This window comes from Equus asinus, chromosome 7, assembly GCF_041296235.1.
Source record: "Equus asinus isolate D_3611 breed Donkey chromosome 7, EquAss-T2T_v2, whole genome shotgun sequence".
Taxonomy (NCBI): domain Eukaryota; kingdom Metazoa; phylum Chordata; class Mammalia; order Perissodactyla; family Equidae; genus Equus; species Equus asinus.
In genome coordinates, this window is record NC_091796.1 from 41553878 (window position 1) to 41580017 (window position 26140).

Sequence of the window (26140 nt, forward strand, 5' to 3'; positions counted from 1 at the left end):
AGGAGAGTGGTTCAAACAGCAAATTAGGTCACATATAAGAAAGACTGTCCTGAAACAAAGGCTATTAAATCTCGAAATAAATTATCACAGGACGCTGAGATCTTTTTCTCGACAATAAGTTGCAAACTTGAGAGTGTCGTTCCACAGCCACATGAAAGGATGTGCCAAATGAAATTTTAAGATTCTGTTTAGCCTTATTTTAATGAAAACTTTGCTTTAGGCATATCATTCAAAATCTTTGATAATTGTCTCATTAAAATGTGGACACATTTGCTATTAAAATGGCAGTTTAGCTTATTTGAAATTGCCATGACACTGGTAATTTCTTTCTCTTATAACATTCTCAGTTTCCTTATAAGATTAAAAAACCCCAACTCTTAATATTTTAAATGCTTCATGGAAGAAATTGCCATAATAGGGGCTATGACTTTGCCTTTGTTTACTCTTGTATGTTCAACTCATCATTCAGCCTCATTGTACAGTTGTGCATCCCTTAACGATGGGGATGCATTCTGAGAAATGCATCATTAGGCAATTTCATCGTTGTGTGAACAACATAGAGTGTACTTACACAGATCTAGATGATGTGGACTATATACCTAGCTTTGTGGTACTATTTTGTGGGACCACTGTTGTATGTTGTTGACTGAAACATTGATGTGGCACATATTTAATTAATATGAATTGCCTTTAATATGGACTCTGCAGCTATTTAATACTTCTTCCCTTAAATATCTTTAATTCTCCTTAACTGCTTTTATAGCCCATTTACGTTATGTCACAGGTGGCCTACGTGTGGCCAAATTCAAAACCAGGAAGGACAAGCTCTACCCTTAGTTGGCTAGAAGTCATCCCACTGATAGACTTTAGATAAGGTCAGGATCTGTACTCACCATCGAAGTCCTTTCTCTCCTTTTACTTCTCATAGCAGTTTCCTATCCTAAGAGTAAATGTAAGGGTCCCTGAACTGCTTTGGGAGTTGTATTGGTTTGGGAATTGCTTTAATACAGCAATAGTTGATACTGAGGCCCATCAGCAAGTCCCTGATCAGTAGGAAGAGTCTAGCTCTAACAGTGGCCATCGTGTGGGGGTATGGAAGGGACTTTTAGATGTGGGTTCAGCAGTGCTCTGGCAGCCCCGTGGTCCTCAGGTTCATAAGCCAAGAGACACCTTATGGGGCAAACCAAAAGGTAATAGGATCCAAAGTGGGGCTGGCAGGAGCACCAGAACTTTTTTAGTTCCGCTCACTTACCAAATGTAAAATAATGTAAGCATGAAAATATCAGCCTCGTAGCAGCCATACTCTCTTTATTTTTCTGTTATCCCATCAACATCAAGGGAAAGTTAGTGGTGGAGTTTCTAGTTGGATTTCTTTGATTTTACTAAATCATCTTTGTTCTCTTTTTAAATAAAACTATTTTAATAATTTAAAATTTTCTCTCTTTATGATCCTGGTAATGTAAAATACACAGGTGAATATTACTATTTTCTGTTAACTATATCTAGTGTCATGTCCTGATCTTACAAGTAGGATTGGTTCTAAACCTGTGCACCATCAATTATTTGCATTTATTCACTCATTAGTAAAATTTATTTGGTATAGGTGAAATTTTAATAAATCCTAGATTTAATGTTCTACATAATTTTCTGTTATAATCAGTTTAGATTGTATTTAAAAATCCAGAATATAGAATGACACAGATATTTTAATTAGATATATTTTGACTGTTAATGTTCTTTGAAAATCTAATGATTTTGAATGTATAATCTGTAGAAAACTTGTTTTAATTTCAATTTTTATTATAAAAGTCACAATTTTAATAAAGCCAGCTTACCTCAGAAATTGCCAAGAAAAGTAATGTTTATAAAGCTTTTTAAGTTTTTCAGGGGCAAACTCTGAATTGTATGGTGACTTAGCTTGTGTGACAGAGTTTGGATCCAGGAAATAGAGGATTTGAGTAATTGATAATTGATAATTATTTATTGTCAATTGATAATTATTTATCCCCATATTATTTTAACACATTTTGTATAGATGGGTGTTTTTTAGTCTTGATTTTGAGAGTCCCAATAAATGTTTTTTTCCTGTTAGAAGAAAGATTGACCTGAGAAACCATTTTAATTTCCATATATGTGTTTTTTCTTTTATTTGGATCAGGTAAAAATAAATTTCTTTGATTTATAAAGGACAAAGTTCTCTGTTTTATGTGTTACTTACATGATCTTTTTTGTTCAACTTAACGTTTTAACATAATTTCGTTATCAATTTTATTTTAAACTGAGCATTATCCTACCACTCAAACATATTTTAATGTAGCAGAATTTTAACAAAAATTTAATTGTGTATTTTGATTAAATGAAAAATACTATATTAGTATAATTATAAAACTTCATGTATGTTCCATGATATTTTTGTTATATTTCTTGAAAATATCTCTAGGCCAGGTAAGCTGTGTGTAGGATAATCCATATTTAAGTGGAATCTCTCTTAAGTTCAATTTAAACACCGTAAAGTTATTATGATCTAATTTAAAACCTTGAAGTTACTCTTGACATGTCCTTCTCCCTCACCACTCATATCCCATCCGTAAACAAATTCTGTTAATTTTACCTCTTAAAAGTTTCAAAAATCCGTGTCTCTGTCTCCTCCTCCACCCTCATCTCAGTTCAAGCTACTATTGCCTCTTGTCTCGACTGTTGAATTAATTTACTAACCAGCTCTCTGAGTTCATTTTTGGTTTTCTACAATCTACTCTCCATAGTAGTCTTTGCCATCACCAAATCTGATTTTATCGCTCTTTTAAAATCTTTCAGTGGCTTCCCATAGTGTTCATAGGATAAAGACCACAATTCTTAGAATGACCCTCAGAACGCATGTTATATCTCCCAGGTTCACAAGACCATAAGTGCCATGAAGGCAAGGGTCATATCTGTTTTTGCTTACAGTTGTATCTCTGGTGAGAAAATTCATAAGGGTGTGACTTTAAAACCATCAGAAATTGTTAAGCATCAGTTTTCGTCTTTACGTCTAGGGCTTGCTGCTGTATTATTTACATACGTGACTATTTTGTTTTAAAGGTGGCAGTTCTCATTCCTTTCCGTAATCGCCATGAACATCTTCCAATTTTTTTCTTGCACCTGATCCCAATGCTCCAGAAACAGCGGCTGGAATTTGCCTTTTATGTCATTGAACAGGTGAGAACAATTTTCCAAAATGGTCACTAAGTGCAACTTAATAAACTCTTAGATACGATTTGATCAAAAGATTTGTTAAAAAATGCTTAGCTTAAGGTTCATCAGGTAACTCAAATCTTCGGTTTTATGTTTAGGTAAAATAACATTTTGGATTGAGCCTGTCAGTGCATACAGTAGTGCCTCCTCATCCAAGGTTTCACTTTCTGCAGTTTCAGTTACCCGCGGTCAACCGCGGTCCGAAAATATTAAATGCAAAATTCCAGAAATAAACAATTGATAAGTTTTAAATTGCATGCTGTTCTGAGTAGCATGATGAAATCTTATACCATCTCAGTTATCAGATTGACTGTCACAGTATCGCAATGCTTGTGTTCAGGTCACCCTGATTTACTTAATAATGGCCCCAAAGTGCAAGAGTAGTGATGCTGGCAGTCGGATATGCCAAAGAGAAGCTGTAAAGTGCTTCCTTTAAGTGAGAAGGTAAAAGTGCTCCACTTAAGAAAACAATCGTATGCTTGAGTTGCTAAAATCTACAGTAACTTTTATTACAGTATATTCTTATAATTGTTCTGTATTATTATTTATTTTTGCTAATCCCTTACTGTGCCTAAGTTATAAATTAAACTCTATTGTAGGTGTGTATGTGTAGGACAAAACACAATGTATATAGAGTTTGGTACTATCCTTGGTTTCTGGCATCCACTGGGGGTCTTGGAACACATCACTTGTGGGTAAGGGGGGACTACTGTATAATACATTTTGTTAATCCATTTATCAGTTGGTGTGTTCCTATCATTTTTAATCATCTTATGTCTTGCTTAAGTGAAATATTTTTCTCTAATTATTCTTCATATTATCAGCTAATTTTTTCTCTGTAAATATTTTTCTCATCTCAGTATTTCATATGCACAATTTCTTTCAGTCTTATTTGAACCCTTTGGAGATGTTTTCCATACTTCTGGTTTTTCCCCACTGTCATTACCTAGTTTTACATTTAAGACGTCATCTTTAATTTCTTTCTTGGTCTTTTCTCCACCCTACCTCCCAAACACTAGGACACTTGCTGAATTTTATGACTGATTTCTACTTCTTTTCTTTGTTTTTGAGGAAGATTAGCCCTGAGCTAACATCTACCACCAATCCTCCTCTTTTTGCTGAGGAAGATTGGCCTCCACTGATTTCTATAGAGCATTTCTAAAATGATGCATTTTGATCATGTTTCAAATACATTGTTATTTGGATACTTTTGGGGTGTGTGTGTTTGTTTGTTTGGTGAGGAAGATTGTTGCTGAGCTAACATCTGTGCCAGTCTTCCCCTATTTTATGTGGGACACCTGCCATAGCATGGAGTGATGAGTGGTGCTAAGTCCACGCCTGGGATCTGAACCTACAAATCCCAGGCTGCCAAAGCGAGCATTAACTTAACCACTTTTGGTTAAGTTTTGGATACTTTTGGTTTTGACTTTTGATGACCTCATTTTATCCTGATTGTTCCTTTTTACTTACACTAAACCTGACTAAAAATGTATTTCCTTATTTATCAGTAGACAGAAAGTGACCTAGTTTATATTATTAGATGTTTCCGTTGTGGTTTTTTTTGGGTAGAAAATAGTGAAATTTTGTTCCTAAGATTGTTATATTTAGTATATTTTCCCAGCTCCTTTGTGGCTTATTCTAGATCTGCTTTTTATTTTATTTTATTATAACTTCTCATTCTTAACTTTTTGCCCCTATTTTTCCCCCTGGAAATACTTAGTATTTAATATAACTTCTTTGTATGTAAATCACTCTTTTAAGCTTTGTTCCCTGTGCATATAATGATGTATATAGTGCATATGTACTTTTTACTGTAACAACCTATAGTGTGAAAATTGACTTTTTAAAAAAAATTTGAGTTCATGGTAGTTTACATCCTTGTGAAATTTCAGCTGTACATTATTTCTTGTCTGTCACCACATAGGTGCTCCCCTTCACTCCCTGTGCCCATCCCCCACCCCCCGTCCCCTGGTAACCCCTGAGCTGTTTTCTTTGTCCATGTGTTTGTTTATATTCCACATATAAGTGAAATCACATGGTGTTTGTCTTTCTCAGTCTGTCTTATTTCACTAAGCATCCTTCCCTCCAGGTCCCTCCATGTTGTTGCAAATAGGATGATTTTGTCTTTTTTTATGGCTGAGGAGTATTCCATCGTATGTATGTATACCACATCTTCTTTATCCAATGATTAGTCTGTGGGCACTTGGATTGTGTCCATGTCTTGGCTATTGTGAATAGTTCTGCAATGAACATAGGGGTACGTATGTTACTTTGGATTGTTGATTTCAAGTTGTTTGGGTAGATACCAATAGTGGGATAGCGGGGTCATATGGTAGTTCTACTTTTAGTTTTTTACGTTTAGGGTGATTATCTCCATGCTGTTTTCTATAGTGGCTGCACCAGTTTGCATTCCCACCAACAGTGTATGAGGGTTCCCGTCTCTCTACACCCTCTCTGACATTTGTTATTTTTAATCTTAGTGATTATAGCCATTTTAACAGGCATAAGGTAGTATCTTAGTGTAGTTTTGATTTGCATTTCCCTGATGATTAGTGATGTTGAACATCTTTTCATGTGTTTATTGGCCATCTGTATATCTTCTTTGGAAAAATGTCTGTTCATAGCCTCTGCCCATTTTTTGATCGGGCTGTTTGTTTTTTTGTTGTTCAGTTGTGTGAGTTCCTTATATATTATGGAGATTAACCCCTTATTGGATATATGATTTGCAAAAATTTTCTCCCAATTGGTGGGTTGTCTTTTTGTTTTGATCCTAGTTTCTTTTGCCTTGCAGAAGCTCATTGGTTTGATGAAGTTCCACTTATTTATTTTTTCTTTTGTTTCCCTTGTCTGAGAAGACATGGTATTCGAAAAAATCCTTTTAAGTTTGATGTCAAAGAGTGTACTACCTCTGTTATCTTGCAGGAGTTTTATGGTTTCAGGACTTATTTTCAAGTCTTTGATCCACTTTGAGTTTATTTTTGAGTATGGCATAAGATAACGGTCTATTTTCATTCCTTTGCGTGCAGCTGTCCAGTTTTCCCAACACCATTTATTGAAGAGACTGTCTTCATTGTATGTTCTTGGTACTTTTGTCGAAGATTAGCTGTCCGTATATGTGCTGTTTTATTTCTGGGCTTTCAGTTCTCCATTGATCTATGTGTCTGTTTTTGCAGCAGTACCATTCCGTTTTGTTCACTATGGCCTTGTAGTACATTTTGAAGTCAGGGATTGTGATGCCTCCAGCTTTGTTCTTTTTTGCTCAGGATTGCTTTAGCAATTCGGGGTCTTTGGTTGCCCCATATGAATCTTAGGATTCTTCGTTCTGTTTCCGTGAAGAATGTCATTGGGATTCTGGTTGGGATTGCATTGAATCTGTAGATTGCTTTGGGGAGTATGGACATTTTAACTATGTTTATTCTTCCTATCCATGTGCATGGAATCTCTTTCCAGCTCTTTATGTCATTATCTATTTCTTTCAATAATGTCTTATAGTTTTCATTGTGCAAGTCCTTCACCTCCTCAGTTAAATTTATTCCTAGGTACTTAATTTTGTTGCGATTGTAAATAGAATTGTATTAAGTTCTCTTTCTGTAAGTTTGTTATTAGAGTACAGAAATGCAACTGATTTTTGTAAGTTGATTTTGTATCCCACCACTTTACTGTAGTTGTTAATTATTTCTAATAGTTTTCCAATGGATTCTTTAGGGTTTTCTATATATAAGATCATGTCATCTGCAAACAGCGAGTTTCACTTCTTCCCTCCCTGTTTGGATTCCTTTTATTCCTTTCTCTTGCCTAATTGCTCTGGCCAAAACCTCCAGTACTACGTTGAATAAGAGTGGTGATAGTGGACACCCTTGTCTTGTCCCTGTTCTCAGAGGGCTGTTGTTCAGTTTTTCCCCATTGAGTATGATGTTGGCTGTGAGTTTGTCTTATATGGCCTTTATTATGTTGAGGTAATTTCCTTCTATCCCCATTTTGTTGAATTTTTATCATAAATGGCTATTGGATATTGTAAAATGCTTTCTCTGCATCTATTGAGATAATCATGTGGTTTTTATTCCTGATTTTGTTAATGTGATGTATCACATTGATTGATTTGCAGATGTTGAACCATCCCTGAGTCCCTGGTATAAATCCCACTTGATCATGATGTATGATCTTTTTGATGTATTGCTGTATTCGGGTTGCCTATATTTTGTTGAGGATTTTTGAATCTATGTTCATCAATGATATTGGCTGTAGTTTTCCTTTTTTGTGTTGTCCTTGTCAGGCTTTGGTGTCAGAGTGACGTTGGCCTCATAGAATGTGTTAGGAAGCATTCTGTCTTCCCTACTTTTTGGAATAGTTTCAGAAGGATAGGTATTAAATCCTCTCTGAAAGTTTGGTAGAATTCCCCAGGGAAGCTGTCTGGTCGTGGGCTTTTATTCTTTGGGATGCTTTTGATTATAGTTTCAATCTCTTTACTTGCGATTGTTCTATTCAGATTCTCTGTTTCTTCTTTTTTTTTTTTTAAAGATTGGCGCCTGAGCTAACATCTATTGCCAATCTTCTTTTTCTTTTTTTTTTCTCCTTCTTCTCCCCTGAAGCCCCCCAGTACATAGTTGTATATTCTAGTTGTGAGTGCCTCTGGTTGTATTATGTGGGACACTGCCTCAGCATGGCCCGATGAGTGGTGTCATGTCCATGCCAAGGATCTGACCCCACGAAACCCTGGGCTGCTGAAGTGGAGCAGGAACTTAACCACTCAGCCACAGGGCCGGCCCCTCTATTTCTTCTTGATTCAGCTTTGGGAGGTTGTAAGAGTCTAAGAATTTATCCATTTCCTCTAGATGATGCATTTTGTTGGCATATAGTTTTTCATAGTATTCTCTTATAATCTGTTGTATTTCTGTGGTGTCTATTGTTATTTCTCCTCTTTCATTTCTGATTTTGTTTATCTGGGCTTTCTCTCTTTTTTTCTTTGTAAATCTGGCTAGGGGTTTGTCAATTTTATTTATCTTCTCAAAGAACCAGCTCTTTGTTTCATTGATCCTTTCTACTCCCTTTTTTGTTTCAATGGCATTTATTTCTGCTCTGATTTTTATTATTTCTCTCCTGCTGACTTTGGGCTTTGTTTGTTCTTCTTTTTCTAATTCAATTAGGTGTAGTTTGAGGTTGCTTATTTGGGATTTTTCTTGTTTGTTAAGGTGAGCCTGTATTGTGATGAATTTCCCTCTTAATACGGCTTTTGCTGCATCCCATATGAGCTGGTATGGTATGTTTTCATTTTCATTTGTCTCCAGCTATTTTTTGATTTCTCCTTTAATTTCTTCAATGATCCATTGCTTGTTCAATAGAATGTTGTTTAGTCTCCCCATCTTTATCCCTTTCTCAGCTTTTTTCTTGTGATTAATTTCTAGCTTTATAGCATTGTGATCAGAAAAGATGCTTATTATTTCAATCTTCTTAAATTTATAGAGGCTTGCCTTGTTTCCCAACATATGGTCTATCCTTGAGAACGTTCTGTGTGCACTTGAGAAAAATGTGTATTCTGCTGTTTTTGGATGGAGTGTTCTATATATGTCTATTAAGTCCAACTGGTCTAGCTTTTCATTTAATTCCACTATTTCCTTGTTGATTTTCTGTCTGGATGATCTATCCATTGATGTGAGTGGAGTGTTGAGATCCCCTACTATTATTGTATTATTATTAATATCTTCTTTTAGGTTTGTTAATAGTTGCTTTATGTTCTTTGGGGCTCCTGTGTTGGGTGCATAGATGTTTATGTGTTATTTCTTCTTGATGGAATGTCCCTTTGATCATTATATACTGCCCCTCTTTGTCTCTCTTTACCTGCCTTATCTTGAAGTCTTTGTCTGATACAAGTATGGCAACACCTGCTTTCTTTTGTTTGCCATTAGCTTCGAGTATCATCTTCCATCCCTTCACTCTAAGACTCTGTTTGTCATTGGAGCTGAGATGTGTTTCCTGGAGGCAGCATCTTGTTGGGTCTTGTTCTTTAATCTGTCTGACCACTCTGTGTCCTTTTATTTACGTTTAGGGTGATTATTGATACATGAGGGCTTAATGCTGCCATTTTATTACTCGTTTTCTGGTTCTCCTGCATTTCCTCTGTTTCTCATCCTGTGTATTTTGGTCTCCAGTCGAGTTATGTAGTTTTTTATGTTATGTTTCTTTCTTTTCTCCTTATTTATTATTTGTGTCTCTGTTATGCTTTTTTGTTTAGCGGTTACCATGAGATTTGTATTCAAAATCTCGTGGATAAGATAGTCCATTTTCTGATGGCCTCTTATTTCCTTAGACTAAACTGATTTTAGTCCCTGTCCTCCTCCCCTCCTAAGTTGTTTTTCCCACATCTTGTTCCATCTTGTGTTGTGAGTTTGTGTTTAAAGTGACAAGATTATCTTTGTTTTGGTGTTTTCCTTCCTTTTATCTTTAATACTATACTTGAATATTTGCTATCCTATTCTGATTCTGTCTCCTTATTTATCTCCTTACCCTGTGCTTTGTGATCCCTTTCTCCCTTTTGGTTTTTTTTGTTTTCAGGTATGAGGGCCTTCTGGAGGATTTCTTGTAGGGGGGCGTCTCGTGGCTACTAACTCCCTTAGCTTATGTTTGTCTGGGAAGGTTTTTATTTCTCCATGATATCTGAAGCTTATTTTTGCTGGATAGAGTATTCTTGGATGGAAGTTTTTGTCCTTCAAAGATTTGAATATTACATTCCAGTCTCTCCTAGCCTGTAAGGTTTCTGCAGAGAAATCTGCTGAAAGCCTGATAGGGGTTCCTTTGTAGGTCGTTTACTTCTGCCTTGCTGCCCTGAGTATTCTTTCTTTGTCATTCACTTTTGCCAGTTTCACTACTATATGCCTTGCAGTAGGTTCTTTTTACATTGACATATTTAGGAGATCTGGTACCCTCTTCCACATGAATTTACATCTTCTTCCCTAGGTTTGGGAAGTCCTTTGCTGTTATTTCATTGAACAAGCTTCCTACTCCATTCTCCTTCTCTTCTCTTTCTTGAACCTATAATTCTTATGTTGCATTTCCTAATTGAATCGGATATTTCTCAGAGACTTTCTTTATTTCTTTTTAGCCTCAGTTCTCTCTCCTCCTCTGTCTGGAGCATTTCAACATGTCTATCTTCGATTATACTGATACAGTCCTCTATGATATCTACTTGAGCATTCAGGGAATCCATATTTTTTATTTCTTCCATTGTGTCTTTCATCTCTAATATTTCTGATTGATTGTTCTTTATAGTTGCAATCTCTTTTGTGAAGTAGCTCCCGAACTCGCTAAATTGTTCTCTACACTCTCTTTTACCTAGTTGAGTTTTTTGATGATAGCTATTTTGAATTCTTTGTCATTTAGATTACATATTTCTGTGTCCTCAGGACTGATTTCTGGGTACTTATCATTTTCTTTCTGGTCTGGAGATCTAATATAATGTTTGATATTGCTAGAGGGAGTGGCTCTGTTTTTTTGCATCCTGGTGTTAGTTGGTCAAAGTTACCACCTATTGCCACTGGGTAGTGGTCAAGAGCCGTATATTCTGAGCCCTCTGCCTTCCACAAGATCCCAGGCAGTAGAACTGGCACTGGGTGGGTGAGGGGAGGGGTGCTTTCTCCTGCATACTTTCAGAGTTTTCTCGCTCTGCCCTTGCTGTCTGCTCTCCTGGGGTGTTGCCTTGATGAGGTCATCCCCTGTGAAAGTTTTCATCCCCATAGAGGGAAGCCCTCTAGACTGCAGGAGCCCACCAGGGATCCTTGATGTTCTTGTGAACGAATGTCCCCTGCCCCATTCCTTCCCTCTTGGTGGCCTCCTGTGATCTCAGATCGCAGTCTTTAGGGGAGGGAGTGAAGTTTTTTTTTACCTTGTTGCATCTCCTCCGAGGGGGGTCCAGCCTCTCCATCCTCTGTGGTATGGCTGCATGTCTCTCTGACGTTTTTTGTGTTGTGTTTGGATGTCCTTTGTTGGAGTATGAATGTCCTTTTTGTTCTATAGTGGAGGGGAGAGATTATTGGATAGCTCACACTGCCATGATGCTGACCTCCCTCTCTGAAAATTGACTTTTTTTTTTACCTGATAACAACTCAAAACTTTTAGCTGCCCTCATGATAGTCATAGCTGTAAACTTCTAGGTCAGTTTTACCAACTGCTAGTTCCTTTTTTTTCAAACTTCAGTCTCCGTTATGTGTTGTGAGATGAAATATCTGCTTCTGTGATTTTAAAAGCATATTCTCCCAAGAGTCCAGCACTGTTGAATTATTTTGTGTATGTGATGAAGAAATCTTTGCAGAGCAGCCAAGATCCCTATTTTATAAACCTCTTAAGTCTGAATTTCAGCCTTGATCAATATTAATTCAGGCCCATGTATTTGACAGTATATGATTTTGAGCTAGTAACATCTTTACGACATATGAAGTATAAGAGTAATTTTTCTGCTGGACTGGTGCCCAGAAGTGCTAAGCAATTGAAGAGCAGCTTAGAACTCCTAGTTAAATATGGAAGATTGTACACACATTTACCTCTTCTCCTTTCTAAGCTCCTAAAATGAGAATGGAAGAAAAAAACTTTTAAAAAGTTATTAAACCACAAGGACAAAGAGACGGAAGTGGTTGAGAGATTTCAACACATTTCTGGAAGTCAGGAAGCAGATGGAGCACCGGCAACTTTCTTAGCAGAGTAGAGGATGTTCAAACCCACGTACTCGTCAAGGGTGGTTGTGACAAGGGTTGAGTCAATTTGCTGGACAAACCCTGCAAATCTTGGCATTTGGAAGATGTCACAGAAGATGGACTGAAGCAATGGGCTAAAGCTTCGGGGGAGGGGGCGGGGATTGTTTAAAAGTTTGATTACAAAACAATCAAATGCCTGGTTCCTCATCTTTGCTTGTGTTGCCAAGTGATTACTCTGTTGTATCTTGTAGAAAATGAAAAGTTTATCCTCTGGAGAAAGCACAGGAGAGAAGGTCCTGACTGTGCTGACACAGCTATGCTGTGGGGCCTCAAAACAGAGGAGCTAAGTAATCTGCATGGAGGCCCAAGGGACTCTCAGGCCTTTTCCCTTTCTGGCTTTTTGAAGCCAGCAGTTAGGTATGAATCTCCCCAGCTCCTCCAACTGAGGCAGAACGTGAGTGATGTCTTCATTAGAGAAATACATTAGCTCCAGGAAAAAGATGCTTGATCTAATATTTAGAAGTCAGAAGGCTAGCTTATCACTTTATCAACTCCTCAAATCCCACTTCCATTTATTCAAAAAAGGGGATATGGCAGTGAACAAACCAGGTAAGGCCCCTCCTGTTCTTGTGAGGAGAGAGAGGCAGTAGATGATTGTGAGGTGTGCCAGGTGGTGCTCAGGGCGAAGAGTTGGGGCAAAGAGAGCAGAGTAAGGGCAGGGCGATGTGCCCTGTTATACAGAGTGTTGAGGGAAGGCCTCTTGGAGGAGGGGTTGGAGCAGCCTTCAATGATGTGAGGAGCAAGCCATGCTGGTGTTGGGGGATGTGCATTCCAGGCAAGACAGGAGAGGGTGTGGTGTGTTTGTGTGACGAGGTCAGTGTTGCTAGAGAGATGAGTGGAGGATAATGTTAGGGAGGAAGTCAGAGAGTGGGTGAGAAGCAGATAGTGAGGGGCCTAACAGGCCCGGTGAGGACTTGGACTATCCCACGTGAGGTTGGAAGACACTGACGGGTTTTGAGTGGAGGAATGACAGGGTCTAACTGATGTTTTAAAAAAATGACTGTGCAGAGGACAGATTGAGTGGGACAAGGGCTGAAACAAGAACAGTTAGAAAGCTTTTCCAGTTGTCCAGGTAGGAGAAGATGTTGACTTGGGCTGCTGTGGTAGTGGAGGAAGAGGTAAGCGGTGCTTGGGTTTGGGCTGTCTTGGGTTCAAAAGTGATATTATTTGCTGATGAATTGGATGTGCATCGTGAACAAGGAAGCGCAGTTAAGGGTGATGCCAGGGTTTTTGTCTTGCATGAGGCTGTTGCCATTTTCTGAGCTATGGCTGTGTAGAACACTGGGGAAGAGAAATGGGGCTTTTGTATTTTGTTTTAGTTTGCTTTAGGGATTTGCTTGGGCACATGCACATGCGTGTGTATGTGTGTGGTGTATGCGTTTGAGTCAAGAGTGATAGGCCACAGTCTTCCATGCACATGTGGGGATTCCCCTCAGCGTTTTAGTGCCTTACTGTCAAACCTGAATGGGCAGCCAAGGGTTCCCAGATTTTGAAGAAAGCCTCCACAAGAGGAGACAAAACCTGTCCAAAAACAGAGTGTAGAAAATGGAGACATTGGAGAGAATAGCGGCAATCTTAAAAAGAGAAAAGGAAAAGGAAATGAACAACAACAAAAACTCATAATATCCTCGGAATGAAGGAAAGATAATGAATCTGTGAAACAAAAACAAGACACCCGTAAAGAAAGAATAATCAGAACAGGAAAGTTATTGAAAAAGAAAATGTGGTAACTAAAACAAAACTTTCAGTAAAACAGCTGGAATATAAACTTAAGAAAATAACTCCTAAAATAGAACCAAAGCGTAGGAAATTAAGAAGATCAGTCTAAGAGTACCATTATGTCACAGGCATAACCAGCCTCCAAGATAACCCCCAAGGATCCTCACCTCCTTGTAACCAGGCCCTTGTGTGGTCTCCTCCTGCAATGAATAAGGGCTGACCTGCATGGGCAACCAAACTGCCAAGTCACAATATGTGACTTTTTTTTCCTCTTAAAGATTGGCACCTGAGCTGCTATCTGTTGCCAATCTTTTTTTTTATTCTTCTCCCCAAAGCCCTCCAGTACATAGTTGTATATTGTAGTTGTAGGTCCTTCTGGTTGTGCTGTATGGGTTGCCACCTGAGCATGGCTTGATCAACAGTGCTAGGTTCACCCCCAGGATCCAAACCAGTGAAACCCTGGGCTGCTGAAGCAGAGCACGTGAATTTAACCACTCGGCCACTGGGTCGGCCCCACACAGTGTGGGACTTTTGAGGCTAGGTCATAAAAGACATGACTGCTTCTGCCTGGGTCTCTTGGATCACTGGCTCTTGGGGAAGCCAGCTGCCACATCATGAGGACACTTAAGCAGCCCCGTGGAGAGGAGCCGACTTGCCAGCATCATCTTGCCAGCCGTGTGAGTCAGCCACCTTGGAAGTAGATCTTCCAGCTGAGGCCCAGACGTCATGGAGCAGAGATAGAGCATCTCTGCTGTGCTGTCAGAATTCCCTATCCACAGATGCTGTGAGCATAATAAATGAATATTGTTTTTTTAGCCACACAGTTTTGCTGTGATTTGTTACACATCAGTTGATAACTAACACATTCACTAATCAGGATTCTGGGAAAATATAGCAGAAAAAATTGCGGCGGAGTGGGGGAAAATGACCAAAGAAATAAAGTAAGAAAATTTCCCAGAAGCAAAGACATGAGTCTTCAGATTAAAGAAGCCTGCATGTACACATGAATAAACTATAGATCCACTATGAAGCATATTATTTTGAAATTTTATAATACAATTTAAAAAGAGAAGATATCAAAAAGGTTCTGTAGGAAAAATTACCAACAATTGTGTGTCAGAATCACATGAACCTTCTCAGCAATGCTGATGGCTAGAAGATTGTGGAGTCATGTTTTTAAAGTTCTAGGGGAAAGTGTTTTTAACCTAGATTGTTTTACCCAGCCAAAAATCAGTCAAGTGTGAGGGTATACTGAACCCTTACTTAGGAAGCTGCCTAAGGATGTGTCTCAGCAAGTTGAGAAAGCCCAGTAGAAGACATGGATGATGGAGGGGATGAAAGATGAGTCCCAGGATCATAGTTGCACGTGGTCAGACCAGGCCAGGCTGAAGCAAGGGTCAAGGGCGGTGGGAGTTGGAGTTGGGCTTAGTGGGTGAAGAAGGAATTGATAGATGATTTGGTGTGTTTGTATGATTACATCAATTATTAATAAGTTTAGGGGGTATCTGTTGGAGCTTTTGTACAAAGTAATAATAGATATATAGAAAACTAAGAAGACAAAAGACAGTTATTAATTCCAGGTTGTGAAAGAAAACAGAATTGCAGTTCACTCAGCACTCAAGAAATATTTACGCAGTCTTAATAGTGTAAATACTATTGATTTAACAGAAAATTAGGATATAACTATATTGGGAGAATGAGTGGAGGGCACTGAGTGTGGTGGTATAAAAGTCCTCAGGACCATGATAAGAAGTCAATGACAATGTCTAAAGTTACTGAAGCAAAGAAATATCAAAACTCTCATTACCTTCAAATGTGGGGATAAGTTCTAGAATAAACCGCTAGAAGAGTTGCAGTATATTGCTTTTCAGGGGTGAAGCTGGGTGAGACATAGAACTTCTTATTTTTATTATAAGCCAGTAAGTATTATGTCCACATTTAATAAAAACAATTTTTTAAAACCTTGAAGGAAAATAGTTAGTTAAAGCTGATGTTGATGTAACAGTAGAAACATTATAATTTAACCCCCTTCTCTTTTTGTTCTCTCCATTTCACTGGAGAAGAAAGAAGCTGTAGAAAGGAAAGTGATCTCTATTACCTCAAGTTAATGTATTCCCAGGACTAAAAATTTGTAATTTCTCGTCTTGAGCAGCACTCTGGTGATGACTACACTGTGTATCTCGTTCACTTCTGTCATGATCCCTTTTTGTTTTATATTCTGGAAATGATTTTGACAAATGTTGCTAAGGAGTAGGTAAACGCTCTTTAATTTTCTTTGGATACAGAATGAAACTCTTTTATTGCCAATGCACCTCAAGATAATTTTCCTCATAAATAAAGAGAAGTGGTTATAATATAGGAAGTTGGGTTCTGTGTAATAAGTATCCATTTTTTTGTTCCTTAAAATGTTCTTGGTGTTTTTCATAAGCAAGAATAATGAAAATAGGAACTGTTTCTCGGTCACTTTAATGTATTTGCCTTACTAATAAAAGAAAATGGTTGTAATAAAGGAAGTTGGATTTTGTGTAATAAGTTCCAGTTGTTTTTGTCTCTAACAATGTCCCTGTCTTTATTAGAAGCGTTAGTAATGCAGAGTTAGCCCTCCCGGCCTGGTTTTATGAGGGAAGGGTTACTACTTGTTGAGTTACTTGCAGTTTCCTGCTTCTCTGAGTCTTCACAGCATGTGGAAAGCTTCACTAAAAAAAAATACAACCTTGCGGCCAGCCTGGTGGCGCAGCGGTTAAGTACGCATGTTCTGCTTCAGCAGCCTGGGGTTCGCTGGTTCGGGTCCCGGGTATGGACATGGCACCGCTTGGCACGCCATGCTGTGGTAGACGTCTCACATATAAAGTAGGAGAAGATGGGCACGGATCTTAGCTCAGGGCCAGTCTTCCTCAGCAAAAAGAGGGAGATTGGCAGATGTTAGCTCAGGGCTAATCTTCCTAAAAAAAAAATCAACCTCTATTATTTTTAATGGCTTTATTTTTTTCTGGTCATAAATAATCTATATCCTGATATATTTTAAGTAAAACAGAAATACGAATTACATCATTATGTAACTGTGGTCTGCCAATGGACTAGATAATAACCTTGTTTTCTTGTATATTACTAAAGTATAAAATATTTTAACAGTATATTTGAAAATCCTGACATATGTTTATTATTTTATCTATTTGATTTGGATATATTTATTACTCTTATTTGACCATGATTCAAGAAGTTTGAAAAAGTCAGGTGACAAAGTCTGAGTACATGTCTGTTTTTCTCTCTGTGAAGACTGGCACACAACCTTTTAACCGTGCAATGCTCTTCAATGTGGGCTTCAAAGAGGCCATGAAAGACAGCTTCTGGGACTGTGTAATTTTCCATGATGTGGATCATCTGCCCGAAAATGACAGAAACTATTACGGATGTGGAGAAATGCCACGTCATTTTGCAGCAAAGCTGGATAAATACATGTATATGTAAGTAATGTGCCATTTTCCTGATATCGTACAATATATTTGCAAAATTGTGGCATTGAAATGATGGCAGCATTACGTGTCTGGTTCTGAGAGTACTCAAGAGCCTAGAGTATCTTTAACTCCAGCCCGTCCTCTGTGGGACCCAGGATGTTCAGTTGCTTGTCGTGCATCTAGGTACTTCCTCACACAGAGGTTTGAGTGTAGAGTTGTGGGAAAGAGAGCCTGGTTTCTACAGTCAAGCAAATGTGGATTTAACTTCTGCTTTTCACACTTAACAGCCATAGGACTTGGTTGTCTTAGGACTCATATCTCTGAACATTGATTTCCTCGTTCATGGGAGTAGTGGAGCCCATCCATGGGGCTGCTGTGAGACTGCGTATGCTGGGCCTGCCCCATGTAGGTACATAGCTCTTGTTGGCTCCCATCTGCTTGCCCTCTCCTGGTGATGATTCAGTGCAGGGTAGGCCCTCTCTTCTGCAGTGTATCTTCTTCCTAAGCTATGAATTCTTGACTTGCCTTTAATAATAAGAAACAAATTTTTTCATTCTCTGTTTGGAGATATCTTGAAATGTAAACAGTCATTGGAACTGTGACAGTAACTTAAATTGACGTTAAAGCATGCAGGTCTAATTTGGGAAGGAGATCACGGTTTTCATTGGCTAATGAAAGTGGAAAGAAGAGAAAATAGCCTGGAGCAGGGGGGAGGTTGCCTACATCACAATTTTGCCTGCTGCCGGAGCTACACAGTAGAGTGAGGCAAAAAGCATCAGTGACATGGCCAGGTGAATCAGCACTGAAACAGGAAAGGCCACCAATTTTTATTTTGCTGGTTGTTGTCATCATTAGAAAACCTTTTCCTTACTACTACAGGACCTGAACTCCAAGTCTGGCTTTACCTTGGGAAGGTCATCCAGGTTCAGGATCTGATTTTTAGCACTTCCAGAAACTCAGTTTTTGGTCAGCCTGCTAGAGTCAAATTAGATTCAGAGTAATTGATTTTCACTAAAAAATATCATAAAGGTCATACAAACTAAGAATTCTAAATTAATCTTTTTACTTGAAAATATTAATTTCTAATGAATAAAATATTCGTATCTTCCCAGATTAATCCCAGGGTCAGTTGGGTATCTTGGAAGTTTGAATAGAAATTAGAATGTAGCTTAGGGAGAAGGGCGGCAGATCAAGGAATGGGCTGGAGAGTGCATAGATGTCAGGCCACGGGGTGAGGCTTGATGCAGCATCCCTGCCCCACAGTGGTGCCCGCACTCTGATGGCTGCTGACCAGAAAGGTCAGGTCCCCAGATTAGTGTCTTTCTCCTTTTGGACAGTGTAAGGTAAATGCTAGTAGTAGTGATTTTTGGTTGTCGAGCTTCAATTTTCTGTTCTTTTGATAAAATGAAAGTATAATAGATAACTGATCTTTTTCAGTTCTGGGTATAGTGCAATCAGTTGTTTCCACTTAAGCAAAACACTAAATAGAATTAACGTACTTGCCAGTTTATATGTGTCAAGGAATGTGTGTACATGCGTGCGTGCACCCCCACCTCCCCAATATCTACCTATCTACTGATCTCAGGTTTCTCTCAAACCACTAGCCTGGGCAAGAATAATCCAACTGGTGTGGGAAACACAACAGTGCCACTAGTGCTTACTGGCCCTATTGAACCCCAACCTGTGTCATTACAAGAATCCTAACTTCACAAGTGCGAGCCTTGTGAGGTCTCCTGGGACACTGTGGTTGTCTCTGTAGTCAGTTTTGCTGTTACTGTCTTGGGGTGCCTTTGACCCAGGGTCGGGCCAAGATTACTTTCTCTTGCAACCCTAGAGTTCCCTGCAGGAGCTGCTTCTCCCATCTTCTGTGGCCACAAAGATCCCAACTGACAAATGGCGCTTCTTTCTTACAGGGAATGCCCAAGAGTCTCTTGAAAACAGCGAGCTCTGCTCCCTCCCTCTCTCTGAGGCAGCTCTGCTATAGTTCTGGCCAGATTTCCCTCAGCCTGCTTTGCAGATGCTGCGCTGGGTCGTGTTTTCTCTGCTGGCCCTCCACACTTTCTGGCTTCTTAAGGGGCTCTGCACCCTACTCTCCAACAGCACATTTGGGGCCACAGGAGTCATTCAGGACCACGAGTCTGGGGATGCTACCACGACAGCCAGAAAATCAATCTATATCTAAACGAATAAACTTAGTTTTACAGATTCGTTGGGTTATTTGTTAAGGAAAGGCAAAGAAAATAAAATCCAAATTTAAACAGTTATTTCTCAGAGAAAGATAAGTATTGTGTGCTCTCATTTATATGTGGAATCCAAAAAAAGAAAATGGAACTCATAGATACAGAGCAGACTGGTAATTGCCAGAGGTGGGCTTAGGGGTTCAGTGAAATGGGTGAAGGGAGTCAAAAGGTACAAACTTCCAGTTATAGGATAAATAAATCCTAGAGATGAAATGTACAGCATGGTGACTACAGTTAATAATACTGTGTTCCATGTTTGAAAGTAATTAGGAGAGTGGATCTTGAAAGCTCTCGTTACAAGAAAAGAAAGAATTTTCTAATTATGTATAGTGATGGATGGTAACTAGACTTATTTTAGTAATCATTTCACAATATATACATATCAAATTACTATGTTGTACACCTAAAACTACTACAGTGTTATATGTCAACTATATCTCAATAAAAAAAGTTATTTCTTTAAATATTAATACATTAAAAATAAATATAAATATCATGAGTATTTGGGGAGTATAATCCAAACAGATAAGATCATTATAGGAATAGGCAGCTAGTCATTTCAAAATTAAATGCTAGACTTGCCTTTACTAATTATATATATCCTGGTCCATATAGTAAATAATGCATTTATAATTAAGTTCAGTTAAATTAGAAAATTTTATTAGCTTAGCAACATCTAACATTGGATTGACAGCTATTGATGTATTTAATCAAGTTTACTTTGGTGTGAAAATATACAATTCTTGAACACTGGGTTTTCAGTCTTATAAAGTAACAATACTAAGTATTAAATTTCAATTACCACAAGTGTTTTATGTAACACATTTAGATGTACTTGTTTCACTGGAATAAAAAACTGTTTTGTTTCTTGGTATACTTTACATTTCCCAGAATATGATTTAATCAACATAGTTGTTTATATGGTAAATGTGCAGAGCGCACATAAAAGACTGACAACTTGATTCATATGGTCAACTGTTTTGATTTCATTTTTAGAATGTTGTATTCTGTGTTCTTTTTTAGTCTTCCATATAAAGAGTTTTTTGGTGGTGTAAGTGGACTGACAGTGGAGCAATTTCAGAAGATCAATGGTTTTCCTAATGCCTTCTGGGGATGGGGAGGAGAAGATGATGACCTTTGGAATAGGTATGTTGAGGTACAAATTGCTTAACAATAGAATTCCTATAAATTTCCTTTCAACTAGGTAAATTGTACTTTCCTATTTCAAGCAAAGATTCTTTGAGATGGAAAATTTTTGAGGTTCCTAAATCTTATTTTGTGTTTCTCCCTTTTTTCATTGAGTGTGTTCTGAAATTATTGACAATACATGCATTAGAACATTCTTTTGCATTTTAAATTGAACTCATGTAATCAATTTTTATGTCGGATTTTATTTATATTTTCATTTCCATATATTGTATTGTAGAGTTCACTATGCTGGATATAATGTAACAAGACCTGAGGGAGACTTAGGGAAATACAAGTCTATTCCTCATCATCATCGAGGTGAAGTCCAGTTTTTAGGACGGTAAGTTTAATAGCATCTTCAGATACCAAAGGTTCAAAATTATTTAATGTTTGAAAGATTTTTAAAAATTCATGGCACCCCCAAAAAAATCTTCTGAAGGGAATTTTCTGTTGGTATCATTTTTCTTTATAGAAGTAAAGCATTTTTGTGCTTGTTTGAAGAGATATGCATGTATATCTCTTCATGCGTATACATACATATTTATGCATATATGCATAAATACATGCAAGTATATGCATATATTTATATGCATAAATACACATGTAGTTATGTTGTATTAAAGAGCCCAGTTAACTATTTATATAAAAAGTGTTTCCTTAATATAAAACATAACACCTTTTATTTCTTGAGGATGTCTTAAGTTGTAAGGGTGCAAAATAATTTTTTCAGGTGGCATTTTAAGCCTAGTAAAAATGCTGTCTTAGAGAATGGTTTAGAAAGATTTTTAATTATGCACGAGAACCAAAAGTTGTAAAGAACTTTAAATGCTTTAATTATAAGAATGACCTTGAGCATATTCCTCATCAGTTTTTCTTTTTGAGCATGTTTCCATTACTTTTCATTTTTTTCTCTAATGCTATAGGTATAAATTACTAAGATATTCAAAAGAGCGTCAGTACATCGATGGGTTGAACAATTTAATATATACGCCAAAAATACTGGTTGATAGGTTGTATACAAATATATCTGTAAACCTCATGCCAGAGTTAGCTCCAATCGAAGACTATTAAAAGACATAGCTCTCGTGGCAAGATAGACCACAATGCTGGATTATAAACTTGGAGTGCGCTCTTAATGGAGGTCAGCAAATGGATGTGTCGCGGTGCCCTGTTCTGTGAGAAGAAGAGCCAGCAGTCCTCAGTGTTCACAGTGTGGGGTTATATACAGTCAGTCTTCTCCCACCCATCCTCTACTCTGTGACACACCCTCATGGTGAGCACTGCAGAGACCACATGCCATTGCTTAAGTCTGGAAGTTAAGAGAGCTCCCTACAAAGAGAAAATTTTTATACTAAAATCTATAATTCAAGAGAATGCTTTATTTCCGTTTAAACATATTTTGTACATATGTGATGTAAATTAATGTGTTCAAATTGTTGAAAAATAAGATGTGTTGCAATTTTGCATGTGATTGGTTATGCCTTTATTGGACTTTTATAGACTTTTTTTTATTTGCATGGAATACAACAATGTAAATTTATGTCACTAAAAAAGGTTAACCCTTGTGTCAAATGAAGGAACTGTCAATAATTGACAGCCAACTAATAGAGTAAACTGTTATACTAGTTTTGAGCTTTAGACCTTCAGCCTTTTGTGTGGGAGAAGTCACAGCTTTCCTAGTGTTTCAAAGGGTAAGAAGAAAGGGCTTAAACAGCTTTTCTTCCTGCCTGTTTTTTTTTCTTGCTTGCAGTCTCATCAGATTTTGCTAAATCACAACCACATTGTTTATGCATATTGCATGAGTATTACCGAGAAAATCTTAAAAGTTGTGATGTGACATGATATAAAGGACCTCTTTATGCTAAATGTCTTTCATGTACCTCTGGTGTAAGTGTCAGGGATTTTGTGCCTCAAAAAATGTTCCTAAGGTTGTGTGTGTTTATACACTGTATTTTTTTTTTAGTTAGTTCATAGTGCACAGCACTTTTATTTCCAGTTCAGAAGAGCCAAAAAAATCTTCATCTTGAAAAACTCAAAGCAATTTTTTTTAAAAGAATGAGTTATGGAAAATCCAGTAGTACTTATAATATACAAATGAATTCTACTATTAGATAAGAAATTAAATGTTCTATTTTTATGAAGATAAATGCTTAGTAGATAACAAATTTTAAGTTTAATCCTCAGACTCTTAGAATTTCAGGTTTGGAAGAGATCCTTTTTGATGTTGGTCAATTTCATTTGAACTATACATAATTTTTTCATTTTTAAGAAGTTACATCTCTGGTGTTAATTATTAAAATCTCACTCAGAGCATAATTTAATAGAATTCTATTAAAACACATAGTCAGTTATTTAAATGCATTGATGTTATAAGACACTTCTTTGAAAACAGATCTTACGACTTGACATTATGTTACTTTATCTTAAATTTGAATGAAGTTTTCATGGCAAAACCAAACAATATCCTTATTTTGAAAATTATCAATTATTGTTAACCAAAGATTCTTTAAAATGTCTTGATATTTTCACAAATTTAAAACAAAAAATTGTGTGTCTATAAAATGAATCTTTAACAACAGTAAAGAACAATGGAAATCTATAAATGAGAGATGTTTGGATAACATTTGCCTCATGGATTGTTCACCTAAAACAGAAGTAAGGTTATTTATCTCAGATTGTAAGTTTAATTTTGAAGTGTCATTTTCTGTGGCAATATTGGTAACAAGGATGACCACAAGCCAAATTATAAAATAATTGAAATTCTTATTTGAGAAAACTGGTAGCTCTCTGTTATGATACCAAGCAGAATTTTTCCACATTTATTTCTTAGAAATAGTTCCAAAATGTTTGTCTTTCATTTTTTTGCTGGTACTCAAAATAATGAAAAATCAAACCTTCTGAAAAGTAAGATATTTATTCTTAATTTATGCAGCTGTTCTTTTCTGTCTCTCACAGCCAATGTGGTTAATTCGACGAAATGAAAGAAAGTAGATTGGGAAAGTTAACGTTTGTTGATCACTAACAAGATAAAGATAGTAGGGGCATAGTTGTGTAATTAACCCAAGAATACTTCAGTTTTTCAGTCATGGGGAAAATTAGGGTTGTTCCTGAGTCTTATTAGGAAAATATATTTTTCTCTTTTTAATGTGGAGCTGCCTACTTTTGGAATCTTTTTATTTTGATGTACATTTTACAGTTTTGAAACTCAGTTCTACTAGTATCTGCCTTATTTTCTTTGATTAAATCTAATAATCATTTTTGTTTAGGAGTGGGCCATGAATATTTTGCTTTTTTTCAGTTTTGAATATTGTGTGTCATCCTGTGAAAACCATCTCATTAGTTTGCTTTTGTTTTTAAGTGCAGGCCTAAAATTGATTTTTGCCTATGAATAGTGAGTTTTATATGTTTCCATAAAAGTGACGGAGCTTTGCCCACTTGTCTTCATTGTATGAAAATAAATCTATTCCATAAAAAATAACAGATACATTGCAGATGCAAACTATCTTCTTTATAGTTATGTTGGGTGGATTTATTAGTGAACAGGGATTGATGGCCCCCTCCATCAGATGAAATGCTAGGGAAGTCTACAGAAAAAGTATTACATTGTTTCTAAAGAAATCAAGGCAGGCAAATTGAAACCTTTCTAAAACTAGGAAGACGTCCTCTGATAACTTATCTGTTGTCTTTCTTAGTCTCAAAGTCAGGAAACATATATGTGGACATAGCGTTATTACGAGGTCCCTCTGGCACTACTGGGAAAGTTATACAGTGCCTTCAACTAGACAAAGAAGTGATGATGGATGGCCTGTTTGTAGAAGAAAAAAGGGAGAAGTGTGCACATTTATGTAACATCATGTCTCATTCACACTGGAGGTAGTCATTTAAAACTTTGCCAAAACTAAGGTTTAATGAATATTTTTTTGGTCTAAATTTAAATTTGTTTTTCTTTTGTGAAAAGGTGTTCGGTAAGAAAACTTTATTTACAATATTATGTAAATACAAAATCATGTGTTAAAAACTTGCATATATTCCTTTCCCAGCCAAGACATTGTTAGCCATTTTAAAACAAAATGGAAGAGTATCCAATACAATATTCTCCTTCTTTTGGAGGCTCCCTACAAGTGAAAGGAGATTTTTTGTCATTTTATTTGGCTTTTGCTTCTCTCTGTTATATTTCTTTATGTACTTTTCACATAGATACTACACTCTAAATTTACTGCCTTGTATTTGCAAGTATGCCAATTGAGAGAACTAAAATGGTCATCCTGTTGTTTATCAGAAAGAGGAAGTGTACTTAAGATTATTTTATTTATTAAGATCTGAAAGGCTTCTACATAAATGCACTGAAATAAATGCTAGTAATTTCTTGTACTCTCTTTTTTTTTTTTTTTTTTGCTTCTCATGGAAATGTTTGTACTTTTTTATCATTGTCTTTTATGAAATATAATGTTCTAAAGACTTTGTGTGATGATGTAATTATTTTCTCTCAGGAACTTTTTTGGGTTTTTTGTTGCTGTTGTATTTGTTTTCCTAAATTTCAAGTGAATTATTGATGAATACCTTGGTTGCACTAGGATTGCAACATGATCATAAGGGGATCACAGCTCTGCCTTTGCAACATTCAGTTAAATACAGCTTTTACCTCGGAAGAGACACTGTAATATTTAAATATTTTTCATCAATACAGTTAGTAATTTATTGTATCAAGATGAATATTTAAGAAGTCATTTTTAGCATAGCTTGTCTTCTCCCTACACAACTTCAGTAAACTAAGCTGGCGTGTTATGGTCAATTCCCTTCTTGTTTTTCAGATATCAAGTAGTATTGAAGATCTTTAAGGCAAAAGTCAGGTCTCAAAGATACCAGGGACTAGATTTGTATTTGGGACTAGACTGTGCGATCTTGACTTTTATCAACTTAAATTATTTGCATAATTAATTGTAAGTATTATTTTTATACATAGTATGAGCTACTGGGATATTGTCACTACATATCACAAATAAAGCCAGTCATTAAATCATAATCATTTAATCATTTAAATCATGCAGAGCCGTAAAATTGAGTTGGTTTGGTCTGCTCCAGGTTCCTACCTATGATATTAATGTGTCTCTGATGAAACATGCCTACTCAATTTAATGATCTCATATATTTTTTTGTGCTGTCTTTAAACATGTATTTAAGGTTATGGAGATATTCTGGACCAAAATTGTTTGATTTGAGAAGGCTGTTCTTAAGGAGCATGTACTGTATTGCTCTTGATTTAAGTGACTGCAGAAAAGATAGCAATATGTCCCTCAACTCTACTAGAATTAGAAGAAAAATACATAGGTTGAATAATGAAACTTGAATCTTAGCACATTCCCATAACATATTGGTGGACCTGAATTCCATTGCTAATTTAATCTTCCCAATTCCATCAGTTTAAGTTTGTGCTCTGGAGGATCTCTGAGAGGTATCAGACATTACCTGCCCTCAAGGAGTTTACTGTCTTCTGCGTGTAAAACTGACATAGTGGAAACAACTGGAAACCTGCCTACCCTCAGATGAGATGCTCAGTTGTGTCCTC

At 36.9% G+C, this 26140-nt stretch overlaps 1 protein-coding gene across 1 annotated transcript in view; it reads left to right on the forward strand.

Annotated features, from left to right (window-relative positions):
• B4GALT6 (beta-1,4-galactosyltransferase 6) overlaps positions 1-22648 on the forward strand; it is a 71131-nt gene extending 48483 nt beyond the window's left edge. Inside the window, exons 5-9 of the mRNA XM_014845361.3 lie at positions 3079-3195; positions 16968-17155; positions 20410-20532; positions 20813-20914; positions 21498-22648. Of these exons, the coding sequence (XP_014700847.1) occupies positions 3079-3195; positions 16968-17155; positions 20410-20532; positions 20813-20914; positions 21498-21645 (678 nt within the window). The 3' untranslated portion in view covers positions 21646-22648. The remainder of the gene's footprint in view (positions 1-3078; positions 3196-16967; positions 17156-20409; positions 20533-20812; positions 20915-21497) is intronic.
• The last annotated feature ends 3492 nt before the right edge of the window (positions 22649-26140 follow it).